This window comes from Emiliania huxleyi (genome assembly GCF_000372725.1).
Source record: "Emiliania huxleyi CCMP1516 unplaced genomic scaffold EMIHUscaffold_52, whole genome shotgun sequence".
Lineage (NCBI taxonomy): Eukaryota > Haptophyta > Isochrysidales > Noelaerhabdaceae > Emiliania > Emiliania huxleyi.
The window spans coordinates 68,977-84,813 of NW_005198091.1; the positions used below are offsets into that span (position 1 = coordinate 68,977).

General features: G+C 68.3%; 5 protein-coding genes across 5 annotated transcripts in view; 3 read left to right on the forward strand and 2 right to left on the reverse strand.

Moving 5' to 3' along the window:
- Window positions 1-448, forward strand: part of Lhcf30_1 (light harvesting protein) — a 1,429-nt gene extending 981 nt beyond the window's left edge. Inside the window, exon 3 of the mRNA XM_005766139.1 lies at window positions 225-448. The gene's annotated coding sequence lies outside the window, so the exon portion shown is untranslated. The remainder of the gene's footprint in view (window positions 1-224) is intronic.
- A 205-nt stretch (window positions 449-653) lies between these two features.
- On the reverse strand, window positions 654-1,538 carry EMIHUDRAFT_103638 (hypothetical protein; the record flags this gene model as incomplete). Its single annotated transcript, XM_005766140.1, has 1 exon — window positions 654-1,538. One exon carries the CDS (start codon window positions 1,536-1,538, stop codon window positions 654-656), a length of 885 nt encoding a protein of 294 aa, XP_005766197.1.
- Window positions 1,539-1,928: 390 nt separating this feature from the next.
- EMIHUDRAFT_422007 (carbamoyl-phosphate synthase) lies at window positions 1,929-7,775 on the forward strand. Its single transcript, XM_005766141.1, has 8 exons — window positions 1,929-2,737; window positions 3,058-3,203; window positions 3,296-3,448; window positions 3,691-4,043; window positions 4,136-4,597; window positions 4,645-5,969; window positions 6,049-7,191; window positions 7,338-7,775. Exons 1-8 carry the CDS (start codon window positions 1,995-1,997, stop codon window positions 7,498-7,500), a joined length of 4,488 nt encoding a protein of 1,495 aa, XP_005766198.1. The 5' UTR covers window positions 1,929-1,994; the 3' UTR covers window positions 7,501-7,775.
- Window positions 7,776-10,551: 2,776 nt separating this feature from the next.
- Window positions 10,552-12,128, forward strand: EMIHUDRAFT_212255 (Dynamin family protein; the record flags this gene model as incomplete). Its single annotated transcript, XM_005766142.1, has 2 exons — window positions 10,552-11,409; window positions 11,490-12,128. 2 exons carry the CDS (start codon window positions 10,552-10,554, stop codon window positions 12,126-12,128), a joined length of 1,497 nt encoding a protein of 498 aa, XP_005766199.1.
- A 603-nt stretch (window positions 12,129-12,731) lies between these two features.
- On the reverse strand, window positions 12,732-13,064 carry EMIHUDRAFT_58741 (hypothetical protein; the record flags this gene model as incomplete). The annotated part of the gene is made up of 1 exon (XM_005766143.1): window positions 12,732-13,064. A coding segment is annotated over one exon (333 nt), but the record flags the coding sequence as incomplete, so codon positions are not given.
- Window positions 13,065-15,837: the final 2,773 nt, after the last annotated feature.

Consider the following 15,837-nt stretch of genomic DNA (forward strand, 5'->3'; position numbering starts at 1 on the left):
GGGGGGGGGCAATTTTTAACCCCACAAGTGGGTGTTTGGGGGGGGAAGGGAGCCCGCCCGAAGAAATTTTGAGAAAAAGGCCCCCCTTCCTTTCGCGAATTTTCCTTTTCTTTGGGGGGGGTTTTAAAGGGGGGGGGGACAGAAGGGGGGATTTTTCCGGGTTTTTGGCCCCCCCCCCCCCCCCCCCCCCCCGAGCCCTAACCCCCCATTCGCGCTCCACTCAGGCTACACGTCGCCGCAACACGCCGCTGCGCCTTTTGCTGCGGTGATGTTGTCGCGGAGGATCGCTGCTGTGTCTGTCGAATGGGGCGGCGGGGCCACACGCCACCCGCATATAGCGTATGCGTACTTTGCATGGGAGCGCAGGACGGCGCGCTCCCGCGAGAATTTCCCTCCACTCTGCTCGGTGCGCGTTTTCATCGTTAACTGTTGTCTCTTTTTCCCCCTCACGGTCACGCCTCAGAGTTCGCCTATCGTTAGCACTACTAGTCGCCACTACAGCACCTACGGTAGGTCACCTAGCAGCTGCGCGTGCAAACGATATCACGAATGTGTATGCGTATGTGAGAGTAGAGAGACAGTGACAGTCAAACCGACAAACTCTGAAGTGTGATCTGATTTAGCATTTAGCGAGCATCTGTGTCCACAAATTCCTACCTCATCAGGTCGAGTGTGGCCTCTAGTCCAGACTGCGCCCCGCCGCCGCCGCCGCCGCTCCGGGCCAGCATCTGCAGCAGCAGCACCGCCAGCGCGGCGGCGACGCCGAACGCGCCCATACTCGCCGCCTGCCCCACATCGCGCTCCGCCTCTCCCGCCGCGAAGGTCGAGCTCGGCGGGGCCGGCCTCGCCGCCGGCAACGAATCGATCTCTGCGTCGATCTCTGCCAGCAGCTTGGCCGTCAGCCACCTCTCGGCTGGGTCCACACCAGCATCGCTCATCAACCTCGCTAAGCTGAGCTCGAGCCCGCCGTCCGCCTTGTCGCGCTGTCTGGCGGCAGCCTTGAGGGCGGGCGAGAGCACCGTCACCACCGCACGCGACAGCGCGGGCGACGCGTCCGCCTCCTCCACCGACCCCTCCAGCCTCGCCCTTGCGAACCGGCGGGCGGCGTCCGACTCGACGACCACCTCCTCCCAGCGGCCGCTCGCCTGCAGCGCCGCGCGGTCGTCCACGACTCGCGACCATCGCGGCGCCATGTCCTCGGCCGTCATGCTCCGAAAGCGACGGCGCACCTGCAGCTCGTCGCTCTCAAAGAGCTCCAGCGCGCGAGCGAGGGTGAGCAGGCGCTCGCCGCCGGCGACGCGCGAGGCCCTTCCCGATGGGAGCACGCCGTCGAGCTCGCCGCAGTTCCACGCGGCGCGCACGTCCAGCTTCCGCAGCGGCGCCTGCCAAGCAGCGCCGTGTGCCGACCAGTACGCGAGCAGCTCTGCGTCGAGCGCGCCGGCCTCCGCTGCGAGCGACGCGCAGGAGCGAGGACGGAGTGCCGGCCGAGGGCCGCAGCGAGGCGCGTACGTGGCGAACAGCTGAAGCACCGCGAGCATATGTGTGTGCAGCACAGCGACAGGACCGCTGCTGGGCAACACGCGCTGTCGCCGGGGGCCGCCTGGAGCTGGATTCGCGGCTACCTCTAGGTACCGGTATACCTTCGGAAGGCGCCGAGCCACTTTGTCCGGGGGGGGGGGGTCCCGGGGGGGGGGGGTAGTGGGGTGTGAGCTGTACCACACTGAGCCTGGATTCGCGGCTATACACACCCTCGGCGAAGCCTGGGCCACTTGCACCTCGAGGCTGTCCGGCTCGTCGAAAATAACGTCAAAAAGAAATCCGTCGCAGGAGATGAGCCACGGGTAGACTCGGAGAGGGCTTTGCTGTTGCCGACCGACGCCATGCTCTCCTCGCTGCTACTCTCCGGCGCTGCGAGCTGGGCGCCCAGCCTCGGTCCGGCGACGAGGCCGGCCGTGCGCGCCGCCCGCGTGTCGCCCGCGACCGCGGCTCCGCTCATGGTGGCGGAGCAGGCGAGGCCCGAGGCCTTTGTCGGTTCTACCTTCGGGTCGAATTCGGCCATGTTTTACCGGCAGGGGATGCTTGTGCTGGAGGACGGGACGCGGCTGCGCGGCGTCTCCTTTGGTTGCGAGAAGCCCGTCTCGGGCGAGGTCGTCTTCACGACCGGCATGGTTGGCTACCCCGAGTCGCTGACCGACCCATCGTACCGCGGGCAGATGCTGGTGATGACCTACCCGATCGTGGGCAACTACGGCGTGCCGGACGACGAGGTTGACGAGTGGGGCCTGCCGAAACACTTTGAGTCCGACTCGATCCAGGTCACCGCGCTCATCGTCGCCGACTACTCGCACCACCACTCGCACTGGTCGTCGCGCCGCTCGCTCTCGCAGTGGCTCAACGAGCAGGGCGTGCCTGCGCTGTACGGCATCGACACGCGGCTGCTGACCAAGAAGATCCGCGAAAAGGGCGCCCTCCGCGCCACCATCGAGTTCGACCCCGCCGTCGCCCGCGGCGGCGAGCCCGTACTGCCCGCGTTTGAGGACCCGAATGAGCGCAACCTGGTCGCCGAGGTGTCGCTCAAGGAGCCGCGCGTGTTCAACAAGGGGGGCAAGTTCAAGGTGCTGGCGACGGACTGCGGGATCAAGTACAACATCATCCGCTCCCTCCTCCAGCGCGGCTGCGAGGTGACCCTCGTGCCGTGGGACACGCCGCTGCTGCCGCTGCTAGAGGACCACGACGGGTGAGAGCGCGCCTCGCCGCCACCCGCCCCGCCTCCTGTCGCCACCAGCCACGCCTCGCCGCCACCCGCCCTGCCTCCTGCCGCCGTGGCCTCGCGCGCAAGACAGCGCACGGCCCACACTTGGCATTTTTTCCCACCCGTTTGCCGTTCTTCCCCCATGAAAAACCCCCCCCCTTTTCTTTTCCCCCTTGTTTGGCCCCTCCCCGTCCTTGGCCCATGCCCCGCGCTTTCCATTTTGTTCCCAAAAAGCCGTCCCGCCTGAACCCCCCCCCCCCCCCCCCCGCCTGACCCCGCCCCGCCCTCCCCCCCCCACGCCGCAGCCTCTTTCTGTCCAACGGGCCGGGCAACCCCGCGATGGCGGACAAGACGGTCGGCCACATCCGCGACGCCATCGCCGCGATGGAGTCGGGCGAGCTGCCCGTCAAGCCGCTCTTCGGAATCTGCCTCGGCAACCAGCTGCTCGGGCGTGCCGCCGGCGCGCGCGCCCGCCCGGCCCGCACCTCGCACCCCCGCGCGGTGGCGACGGCGGGTGAGGTGCTACCTCTCTCCTGCCTGCAGGCGCGACCACGTACAAGCTCCCCTTTGGCAACCGCGGCCAGAACCAGCCCGTCGTCAACCTGCTCTCCAAGCGCTGCTTCATCACGCCGCAAAACCACGGGCGCGCGCCTCGAAGCGTGCCCGCCGCGCGAGGGGCGTCGCGTCCACGACACGGTCCGCGACGCTCCCCCCCTAGGTACGCGCTCGACGCCGACAAGCTACCCGAGGGCTGGATGCCGATCTTTGAGAACCGCAACGACGGCTCCAACGAAGGCGGCTGCTCACCCCTCCCCCGCTTCCTGCGCCCCACACCTCTCCATCGCCCCTCCCCGCCGCCCCGCCCCGCCCCCCTGCCGCCTCCCGCCGCCCTCCCGCCCCTCGCGCCGCTCAAGACGCGCCCGCGTGCGGCCGCGCAGGCATCATGCACAAGGAGCGGCCGTGGATCACCGCCCAGTTCCACCCCGAGGCAAAGTCGGGCCCGTCGGACACCGCCTTCCTCTTCGACCTCTTCCTTGAGGCGATGGGCAACCCGGCCCTCCCGCTCACGCCGGCGCTCGAGCGGGGCAAGTACGCCGCGCCTGAGCCCAAGCCGCTGAGCAAGGTCCTGCTGCTCGGCTCGGGCGGCCTCTCGATCGGCCAGGCGGGCGAGTTCGACTACTCTGGCGGCCAGGCGATCAAGGCGCTCAAGGAGGCGGGGCTGCAGGTGGTGCTCATCAACCCGAACATCGCGTCGGTGCAGACAAACACCGAGGGGCAGGGGCAGCTCGCGGTGAGCGCCGCCGCCCTCGCCGGACGCCAGCGGCGCTTTCTCCCCCCCTCACCCCTCCCCCACCCCCCCTCCCTCGCCGCCCTCTCCCGCAGGCGGACCAAGTCTACCTGATGCCGGTGACGCCCGACACGGTCGAGACGATCATCGAGCGCGAGCGGCCCGAGGGGATCATCCTCTCGATGGGCGGCCAGACGGGCCTCAACTGCGGCGTCGCGCTCGAGAAGAGCGGCGTGCTCGAAAAGTACGGCGTGCGCGTGCTCGGCACGTCCGTCGCCGCCATCGAGGCGACCGAGGACCGCGGCATCTTTTCGGACAAGCTCAACGAGATTGGCGAGCGGATCGCCCCCTCCTTCGCGTGCGACACGCTCGACGAGGCGCTGGAGGCGTCAAAGAACATCGGCTTCCCCTGCATGGTGCGCTGCGCGTTTGCGCTCGGCGGGCTCGGCTCTGCGCTCATCGACACCGAGGAGAAGTTCGAGGCGCACTGCCGCGAGGCGTTCGCGTCGACGCCGCAGGCGCTCGCCGCTGGCTGCGGTCGGGGGGGAGGATGGGCTGTGGCTCGGGGCCCGCGACCCTTCACGCGGGAGGTCTGTGTGGACAGGTCCTCGTCGAGAAGTCGCTCAAGGGGTGGAAGGAGGTCGAGTACGAGGTGGTGCGCGACGTGGCGGACAACTGCATCACCGTCTGCAACATGGAGAACTTCGACCCGCTCGGCGTGCACACGGGCGAGTCGATCGTGATAGCGCCCTCGCAGACGCTCACCGACGACGAGTACCACATGCTCCGCACGACGGCGATCAAGGTCGTGCGCCACCTCGGCATCGTCGGCGAGTGCAACATCCAGTACGCGCTCGACCCGCACTCGAACGACTACTGCATCATCGAGGTGAACCCGCGCCTGTCGCGCTCGTCCGCGCTCGCCTCCAAGGCGACGGGCTACCCGCTCGCCTCGGTGGCGGCCAAGCTGGCGCTCGGCAACCTCCTCCCCGACCTGACCAACTCGGTCACGCTCTCGACCACCGCCTGCTTCGAGCCCTCCCTCGACTACGTCGTCACCAAGGTGCCGCGCTGGGACCTCTCCAAGTTCGACCGCGTCTCGCGCGAGATCGGCTCGGCGATGAAGTCGGTCGGCGAGGTGATGGCCATCGGCCGCACGTGGGAGGAGTCGCTCCAAAAGGCGCTGCGCATGACGGACCCCGCCATCGCCGGCTACCAGCCGCACGACGAGTTTGTGGCCGAGAGCGAGGAGGAGCTCAACCGCTCGCTGCAGGTGCCGACCGACACGCGCATCTACGCGATCGCCGAGGCGATGAAGCGCGGCTACTCGGTGGACCGGATCCAGTCGCTCACCGCCATCGACCCCTGGTTCCTGTGGAAGCTCAAGCGGATCAACGACATGGGCCAGATCCTCTCCGAGTACACGCCAAAGACGCTGCCCGCCGGCACGGTGCTGCAGGCCAAAAAGTCGGGCTTCTCGGACGCGCAGGTGGCGAAGCTCACCGGCTCGACCGAGCTCGAGATCCGCGCGCTGCGCAAGGCGATGGGCGTGACCCCCTTCGTCAAGCAGATCGACACCATGGCCGCCGAGTTCCCGGCCGCCACAAACTACCTGTACATGACGTACAACGGCGACGAGCACGACCTCGACTTCGAGGACAAGGGGACGATGGTGATCGGCTCGGGCGTGTACCGGATCGGCTCGTCGGTCGAGTTCGACTGGTGCTCCGTCTCGGCCATCCGCGCGCTGCGCCAGCTCGGCAAGAAGTCCGTGATGGTCAACTACAACCCCGAGACGGTCTCGACCGACTTCGACGAGTGCGACCGCCTCTACTTCGAGGAGCTCTCGCTCGAGCGCGTGCTCGACGTGTACGAGCAGGAGGGCTGCGAGGCCGCCATCGTCTCGGTCGGCGGCCAGATCCCAAACACGTGCGCCGCCCCCTCCCTCGCGGACCGGGCGCCCCGACCCCCCGCCAAACCCACCCCGACCCCCCGCGGCCGCCCGCAGGCTCGCGCTCAAGATGGGCTCGACCGGCGTCAACGTCGCCGGCACGTCGCCGACGATGATCGACACGGCCGAGGACCGGAACAAGTTCTCCGCGCTCTGCGACCGCGTCGGCATCGACCAGCCAGAGTGGCAGCTGCTCACCTCGCAGGAGGACGCGCTCGCGTTTTGCTCGCGCGTCGGCTACCCGTGCCTCGTCCGGCCGTCGTACGTCCTCTCGGGCGCGGCGATGAACGTCGCCTACTCGGAGGGCGAGCTCACCGGCTTCTTGACGGAGGCGACGCAGGTCTCCAAGGAGCACCCCGTCGTCGTCTCCAAGTTCATCGAGAACGGGCGCGAGATCGACGTGGACGCGGTGGCGCGCGACGGCAAGGTGCTGCTGCACGCCGTGTCGGAGCACGTCGAGAACGCGGGCGTGCACTCGGGCGACGCGTCGCTGATGCTGCCGCCGCAGACCCTCGACTCTGCCGACGTGGCCAAGGTTGAGGAGATCACGCACAAGCTCGCCGCGGCGCTCGAGATCACCGGCCCCTTCAACATGCAGCTCATCGCAAAGGACGGCGAGGTCAAGGTGATCGAGTGCAACCTGCGCGCCTCGCGCTCGTGCCCCTTCTCGTCCAAGGTGATGGGCGTCAACTTCATCGAGACCGCCACCAAGGCGATGGTTGGCGCGCCGATCGACGAGCGCGCGCCCGAGCCGCCCGACGACTATGTCGGCGTCAAGGTGCCGATGTTCTCCTTCCAGCGTCTCAAGGGCGCCGACCCGTCGCTCGGCGTCGAGATGGCCTCGACGGGCGAGGTCGCCTGCTTCGGGCCGGACCGGCACGACGCCTTCCTCAAGGCGATGCTCTCGACGGGCATGAAGCTGCCCAAGAAGAACATCCTCGTCTCGATGCAGGAGCGGCTCTTCGCCGAGGCGGTGCCGGCGGTGCGCAAGCTGCAGGAGCTCGGCTACACGCTCTTCGCGACCAAGAAGACGTCCGCCTACCTCGAGGAGCAGGGCGTGCCGGTGACGATGCTCAACTACGCGGAGGACGGCGTCGAGCCCTGCATCGACGACTACATCCAGCGCGGCGACATCGAGCTGGTGCTCATGTTCTCCAACCAGTTCTCGCAAAACATCCTGACCAACTACGCCATCCGCCGGTGCGCGCTCGCCCCTCCCCACCCTGCCGTGTCCACTCGCGCGTCCGCCCCTCGCACGCCGCCCCCCGCCCGCCCACCCACCCACCCGCCCGCCCGCCCACCCACCCGCCCGCCGCCCGCCACCACCGCCTCCGCGTGGTGACCAGGCTCGCCGTCGACTTTGGCGTGCCGCTCATCACCAACGTGCAGGTGGCGCAGCTGCTCGCCGACTCGCTCGAGGCGACCAGCACAGACATCGCCAAGCCAAACGGGGTCGGCCTCGACCCTCGCAGCCTGCACGAGTGGTACGGCTCGGCTGCCAGCCAGTGAGGGCGGCTGACGGTTCATTATAGTTTGGGCCTCGCTCAATTCGTCCTTTGAGTGCGATCGGATGACGAGCCGAGGCCCTTGACTAGGGGCGCACGAAGGCGGGGGAGCACGCGCAGCACGCGCATGTGGTGCTATCTCTGCACAAGCACACGCTGTCGGGGGAGGGGGAGCCGTGTTGTCTAGTGACTCGTACAAGGGCTGTGGCAGTGTGGGGCCCGCGGTGTACCATGTCTATGTCTGCATGTCGGTTAAAGCTCCGTAGAGAAAGAGCTAGCAGCTACAAAAGAGATAAAGCCGCGTAGAGAAAGACAAAATAAAACGGATACCGCCCATCGGAGGAGCCACGTGCGGGAGCGAAATGCACTTGGAGCACTTGGAGCACTTGGAGTGCAGTCATTAACCTCACATCCAGGAAATGAGAATTATCTTTCGCCCCGACGAAGATCGAACTAGGAACTTCGAAGCGCCCGTCGCCGCCCGTCGCGCCACTTTTCGCGCGCCGGCCGCCGGCCGCCAACCGCGCGCATGCCCTGGCGCCAGCAACGCACCCGCCCAAAGCGAGGCTCGTACTGCCGTCGCGTGTGCCGGCAGACGTGCGCGAGCGACGGCGTCTGTCGCGACGGCGGCCACGGTGCGCACTCGGGCAACCGGCCTCAGTGCGCTTACGGCGAGGACTGTGCTGACTGCGGCAAGCGCGCACTGTGCACGCCCGCCGGCACTGGGATGGAGCTGCCCATCGACGCCCTCCGGCGAGGCACGCGCACGCCACTGCTGCTCTCGCAGCTCCTCTTTGTCGTGATGGGCTCGCACCGGCTGCGGGCGCGCTCGGCGCTTGCGCAGGCCTCCTGGTGCACACAGCAGCGCGCGCAGTGCCTCTTCGTCCTCGACGAGCCGGGACGGCGGCGACAAGGCGAGCACGACGAGGCCACCGAGGCCGAAGCAGGCGGAGCAGCGAAGGATGGCCAGCCGGGCGACTCTGCCACCGATGGCGGCACTGAGGCTGGCAGGAGGCTGCGAGCGGTGACGTTTGATGCGGCGCGCGACTGGGGCGACCGATACGCGCAACCTGGCTCACCCACCTCGGGCGAGATGCCCGTCGTGCGCATCCGCGGCGCCGCGCCTCCTCGCCGCTGCGTGTGCAACGAGAGCGACGTGACGGCCGGCGACAGAGGCGAGAGCTTCTTCTGTCGGCAGCACCGCGCCGCGACGCTCGAGGCGCAGTACCGCTTCCTCCCCGCGCTGCAGCACGTGCGCTCCTCGCCCCGCTTCGAGCGGGGCGACCTGCGCTGGGTCGTCCTCGTCGACGACGACTCGTTTGTCTTTGCGGAGCGGCTGCGCGCGCCAGCAGATGCTGCAAGAGCAGAGACACCTGCAAGAAGGAGGCACTCGCTCCGGCGGAGGGCCACCATCACGCGCCTGCCGCCTCAGACGCGGCATTCACAAAGACGGCCGATGCCACAGAGGGCCGCGTGGTTCGCGTCTTCACCGCTCTGGCCATCTGTCCTCACCGCCCTATCCCGCCTGCTCCCCGCCGCCTGCAGGCGCGCCCTCCTCGCGCTCCTCGACGAGGAGGCGCCCCTCTACACGGGCGACTTTGTCTCGTCGCCGCAGGCCTTCCGCCGCTCCGGTGTGCAGGACTTTGCCTGCGGCGGAGGCGGTACCGTCCTCTCCGCCGCCGCTCTCCGCCGCATGGACGTCGCCGCATGCATCGAGCGATACCACTCGCGCTGCATGCAGGCCGAACCCTTCGCCCAGCACCTGTGCATCTGCCCAAGGCACGTCCGTGACAAGCCTAACGCCGTGCTTCGTAGTCGGACTGGATGATTGGCGGCTGCGCCGCGGCGCACAACGTCTCCTTTGTGAGGCAGCTCGGCTGCTCCACCTGCGACAAGAGGCACGCCGCGTACCTCGGCGCCTCGGGGCTGCTGCAGCGCTCCTTCAACTCCGCGAGCTGCTTCTTCGCGCAGAACTTGCCGGGAGGCGCGCGCCCGGCAATGCGCGCGCCCGCCGTCGTTCACGGCATCCCGCACGCGACGTGGAAGCGCTTCGCCGCCGAGTATGCGAGCGGCCGCCGCCGCAATGTCGAGGCCGAGGCGAGGGCGAGAGCGCGCGCGGAGCAGGAGCACAAGGCGCGCGCAGCAGAGGAGGCGGAGGCGGCGGAGCTTGCGCGCGCCGAGGCGCCGCTGCTAGACTCGTTTGCGAAGGCGGCGCCGCCGCCGCCGCCTCCGGGCGGCGAGGCCGGGGCGGGAGAGGGCGAGGCGGCGGCCGACCCGTACAGCAGCATGCCGCGCGCGGTGCAGCTGATGCTGCGATCGACTGGAACTGGTCCTGCTGTGGGGTGATAAGTTGTGCAATGTGCGGCTAGCCCAGCGCGCAGCATCCGGGTGGTTGGAGTGGGGGAGCGTCGCGTACAGAGTGCTGGTGGACTCTACAACTCGCATAATGTACACTTCATACCCCGTACACATTTTGTGAGAAATGTGGCGGCACACATGCGATATATGCAAAACGAGAAGAATCGGCGCGCTCACAAGCGGCATGGGAGACCCCTGCACATTCCACGGCCGTCGTCACCAGCCAGAATGAATCAAAGAGCTTTCATGTCTCGTTCTTGATGTAGTCCGCGATGTAGGGAAGAGGGATGAATAGTGCACCCGCGGCGATGTCACTCCGTATCGTCGGACAAAGTTGGCCACCTTACGCAGGACGCCGTGGTTGTGTTGCTCGATGTAATACCACTTGGTCTCGTGCAGCGACTCCTGGAAGCTCCGGTTCATCGTGCGGTGCATCACGACGTAGTTGCGCGGGTGGTCGATGCCGCCCCAGCGGGACGGTACGACGAGGTCAACGTCAAACATCGTCTCCCTGCCGCCCGTGCTCGTCGCGATCGTCTTGGGGACGTAGCCGCGATCGTCTTGGCCACCGCGCGGCTCGAAGTAATGCTTCAGCGGGCGGAACTTGAACGTGCTCGCCGACATGTCTTCAAACTCGTCCTTGATCAGCTGCTGCATCGCGCCGGGCTTGAGGGGGAACAACAAGATCTGCACTCGGATGCCGATCAAGCTGAGCCTGATCAACTCGGGCGACTCCGAGTCGCGGGTGACCTTGAAATTTCCAGGCCGGGTCGACCTCGTCGTCACCGAAGCGGACGCTGCCTCTGCCGTCGGGAAGCTCATGTCCGAGGTGGTGCCGCCCGGGCACGGCGTCATCGACGAGCAGCTCACCATCGAGGTGCGCAAGCCGTCGGTGCCGACGCTCGACCTGGTCGACCTCCCGGGCATCGTCGCCGCGTCGATTGAGGGCGAGCCTGCCGACATGATGTCTCGCACGCGCGCGCTGAGCGAGCGCTACCTTCGCGACCACTCGACCATCGTCGTCGCCGTCGTGCCTGCCAACATCACCCGCGTGCGCGACAGCCAGGCCATCCAGCTCGTGCAGGCGGCCAAGAAGGAGGAGGTCACGCTCGGCGTGCTCGCCAAGGCGGACCTCGCGCACGACCCGCGCTACAAGCAGCGCAAGCAAACCACGCCCTACTGGCAGCTCAAGGACCGCCTCGCGGGCAAGGCGGACGACATGGTCAAGCTGCTGAGCTGGGTTGCAGTCAAGAACCGCGACACGCTCGTCGAGGAGGAGGAGGCGAGCAGCCTGCAGGAGTCGTGCGAGACGGAGCGCAAGTGGTTCGTCGACGAGGCCAAGCTCGGCGGCGAGCAGTGCGGGATCGCCGCCCTGCTGTCCCACCTTGACGCCCTCTTCACCCTCTACATCACGCAGACGTGGGTGCCGGCGGCGGTCAGCCAGCTCGAGCAGGAGTCTGCGGGCATCGCCGCGCAGATCGACGAGCTCGGCCGCCCGCCCTCGTCCTTCATGCTGGACGAGCTGCTCGCCGCCTTTACCGATGCCTTCACCGAGGTGCGCGGGTTCATCACGAGGTCGCAAAGGACTACGTCTCGAGCATCGTGGCGCAGAAGGAGATCTCATCGGCTCTCCAGGCCGCGATGCAGAGCGGATCCTCCTCCCACCCGACGATCCGGACGGCCATCTTCAGGAAGATGCTCAAGCAGAAGCTGGTCGACGGCCTGCCCGGGCTGCTCCCGCTCTTCACCGAGTTCGTTGTCAAGGCGGTCAAGGCCGCCTTCTCTTCCGACATCAAGCCGCCCCTCCGCCTCGAGCGCTTTGAGGTCCTGCGCGACGCGCTGTGCGAGGCGAGCGGCATGCTACTCGAGGGTTGCCTCGACGGCTTTGTCGAGAGCGCGGCGCAAACGATGACCCTCCACCTCATGGGGCAGGTTGGCGACCCCGTCTGGTCGGGTGGCGACTACGTCAGTGGCAAGGTGCCGCGCATCATCGCGGAGGTGGCGCTGCGCGAGCTCATCGTCCCGGTCGTCATGCAGCCGGACGAGCTGCGCAAGACGCTGCTTGCCAGCGTCCATTCGGTGGCACCGCCGCGCCCAAGCCGCAAGCGCAAGGCCGCCGCCGGGGGCGAGGCGTCCGCCTCTGCCGCGACGGACGCCGACGGACCGGCCGACGTCTCCCACCTGCTGATCGAGTCCTGCGCCGCCAAGCGCACTGAGCTGGTCGCGCGCAAGCACCACCTCTTCGTCGCCCTGGCGGAGCTGCGCAAGCTTTGAGCGAGGGCAGGCGCCGGGCGGGTTGCCTCGGGAGAGGCCGCTGGTAGTGTCAGCGAGGGGGGCCGGGGCGCAGGGCCAGGGGGCGCCGCGCTACGGCTCTAGCGCGCAGCGCGGCTCGACAGCGCGGCGCGGCCGGGGTACGCCTCGTCGCGCGCGCGTGCGTACTCCTGCATGACGAGCGTACAGCTTTTTAGGCGCAAGGCGGGGCGCGGGGGACGAGTGTACACGTAGAACGTACCCATGTACGTACCCCCTAGAGATGGAAGTGTATTTCGAAGTGTTTATTGATGATTATGCAGAATGTAACGACATATGATGCCGTACTCACTTCATAATGCGCGCAAGCTCAGAGAACGTACCGAGCCGAGCGTCGGGCGGGACGGCTGCACCCCGTCCCCGCCCGCGCCCCCGCCCTCCCGGCCCCGGAGCCTCTTGAGCCACCTCCTGCGAAGCTCGCCCGCGGCCGCGGCCGCGGCCGCCGCCACCTCGCCCGCTCTGCCCGGCCTGCGCGACCGTCTCTGGCAGTGGACGCGGGACGCTGGAGAGGCACCCGCCCACGCTCCCTCCCTGGGCGAGGAGCGCAGCGGCGGCGGGCGTGGCGGAGAGCTTCTGATACACGGCGAAGCTCGCCCACGCGTCCAGAGCCGCGTACTCCACCTGCTCCGGCGAGAGGACCGCCGCCTCCCAGTCGGAGCAGCGCAGCGTGTCGCGCTTGTCGAGCTGCCTGCTCAGCAGCCGAGAGGTCAGCTCGGCGAGGCTCCAGCCCCGCTCCTCGTTGGGCAGCGCTTTAGCAGCCAGCGCCGCGAGGTCGAGGAGAGCGGCACACCGCACGCCGTAGTCCTTTTGCAGCTTGAGCGCGTCGTTGCGCACGCCGACGCCAACCTTGAGGACGTCTCCGTCCTCGAGGAGGGCGACGAGGGCAGGCGGCAGCCTGCTGGACTGCGGTGGCAGCAGGGCCTTGGCGGCGGGCTCGCTGCAGGCAGAGCAGGCGGCGGAGGAGGTGGCGGCGGTAGACGCGGCGGCGATGGCGGGTGGGCGGAAGTGGCTCACGTGGAAGACGTAAGTCTGCACCGCGGTCGCCAGCTGGAGGGTTGCGATGCGGCGGGGAGCAGCGCCGAGGACGTACTCCACTCTCCACTCGACGTCCAAGCCGACCGCGCGGAGCCCGCCAGCGCCGCGGAGCTCGGAAGCGATCGCGTCCGCCTCCTCCGCGTGCCGCGTGTACGTCACGCCGACCGGGAGACGGAGGAGAGTCAGCGCGCCGCCGCCGCCGCCGCCGCCGCTGCTGCCGCCGCCACTGCCACCGCCGACCGCGCCTCGGCCAAAGCCAAGCCTCGGCACCTTTCGCCGTTTCCGCGCCGCCTCCACTGGCTGTGCGCTGGTCGTGGCGCCGGCGGGCGGCGCTAACAGCTGTGGCTGTGGCGCTAGCGATGCTGGCGGTGCCGGCAGAGGCGGTGGCGGCAGGGGCGGCGGCTGTAGCGGTGGCGGCGGCGCCGCTCGCTGAGTCTGCGCAAAGTCGTCTGGCTGCAGCCCGTCGAGGTGCTCGCTCAGCTCTCGCCGCAGCGACTCCACCTTGAGCTGCAGCTGCTCGACGCGCGCGCCGAGCGGTGTGACTGCGGAGGCGGCGTGCACAGGGGGCGCGCTGTCGCACGCCGCTGTGGCAGCCGCGCGGCGCTGCATCTCTTCGTCGGCCTGTGCAACTGCCGCAATGCACGCAGCGTCAAAGTCCTCCTCCTCCGCCCGCCCTGCCTGCGCCTCGCCCTGCACCCGCTGCTGGTGCTGCTGGTGCTGGTGCTGCTGCTGGTGCTGCTGCTGCTGGGCGGGCGAGGGCTGCTGGGCGGGCGAGGGCTGCTGGGTCGTCCACTCGTCGACCCACACGAAGAGGTGCTCGCACTGCCCCGGGCCGCGGCCGCCGGCGTTGCAGCGATAGAACGAGCGGCCCTGGTTGGGGCCGGGCTTGCGCACCCGGAACTCAACGACCTGGGAGTTTGGGTGGCGCGAGCACACAGGCATTCGCAGCGCGAGCGGGGCGCGCGAGGATGACGCGGAACCTGTGTGTGGCGATGCGAGCTGAGGCGGCGGCTGGGCGGGAGCTCCGCCGCCGAATCGCGGTAGCGGCGGCGCTGCAGGAGGAAGCGGCGGCGGTGGCGGTGGCCGCGGCGGTTGCGGCGGTGGCTGCAGCGGCGGCGGTGGCTGCAGCGGCGGCGCAGTGTTCTCGTCCAGCCAACTCAAAAGCGCGTCGACGCCCTCCCAGCCCGCGCGGGACATCGGGCCTCTACCTGCCCACGGCAGCTACGGGAGAGGCAGCAGTGAGCTAGATCGGTCCCCGGCCGGCCGCTACACAACGGACTGTTCACGGCTCTGTCGCTGCCCCACCCCCCGGGGGCTGTCGCGGCGAGCGCGCGGCAGGTGGAGGCGCGCGCGAGAGAGCAGAGGCGTGGTTAGCAGAGGGATCGACAGAGCTCATCGAACAGGGAGGGCCAGGGGATAGCTTGCGTTTTGGCAGGCAGCTGCCTGGATCGATCAGGCAGGCTATTTTGGTTTTTGCAGCAACGCCTGCCCCAAGGCGCGGGCGCACACTCACAAAACGGTGCCCCGCCTCTCACACCGGGCAGCACCGGGGCAAAGCTAAGGCCTCTGTGTGACCGGTCCCGGCCCGGAGACGGAGAGATTTCCCACTGTTTGGAACGTTCTTCACTTCGCTCCGGCGAAGCCACGAGACCAGCCGCTCGAGTCTGACCCACTGTCGGGGCATCAACGCTGGACCATGCTGCGCAAGTCCCGATCGCCCTGTCCAAAACAGCCCGCGGCTGGCGACCCTGCGCTGTCGGTCGCCCCAGATTGACTGCAGAGGTGAGATCGTCGCCGCGCGTGGCGCAGCGCGAGCCGTCAACGGAAGGCCGCATCAAGGCCCAGAGCGCGCATGGAACCCCCTCGTCGCCGCGACCAACGGTACTGACGCCCCCTCGTCACCGCGGCCAGCGGCAGCGCCCTCCGAGCCGACGTGGCGCCCGCGAGACCGTCAACACACTCCCAAAGTCGCGCCGAGCGACGCCCATTCTCCGCCCTGACGCTGGTCCGGCCGGCGTGATCTGTGTCGGCATCGCTCAGGCGATCGCAGGCGACTCGCACAGGGCTTTGAGAAACTCCGCGGCCTCCTTCTTGTATTCGGCGAGTTCGTCCTCGATGCGGAGTTTCTCGGCACGAATCGCGAAGAGGTGCCCCTCCTTCTCGTCCAAGATGCGGGCCCATTCGATGTACGCCTGTTGCACGAGCGACTGGCACGGCAGCAGAGCGTACTGCGCTTCCCAGGCCTCGTCTGCCGCCTGAACGGCGGCGGTCATCGACTCGGTGAACTGTCCCATCGTCTGCGCCGTCTCCTCGCTGTGCATCGGTGCGTCAGTTGCGTCGACGAGGCCTTGGTCATCGGCGAACGCGTCGTTCGCATGCGGCGAGTCCAGCGGGGACGCGAAGCACGGCGCTGCGACCTCGGGCGGGGCGTCAACGGGCGAGCAGCTGGACATGGTTCGCGGGCAATGGATGTGGAGACACAGAGCGGCGCCGTGAAAAAAAAAGGCTAAGCTCGTACAGAGACGCGCAGCCGTTCGATGCTGGGGGGCTTTGTCCCTTTCTCCCCCGCCCTGGAATCGAGACATCTTTCTTTCTTCTTTACGCGCGACGCTCCCTCCCCAAAGGCCTCTCGCTCACT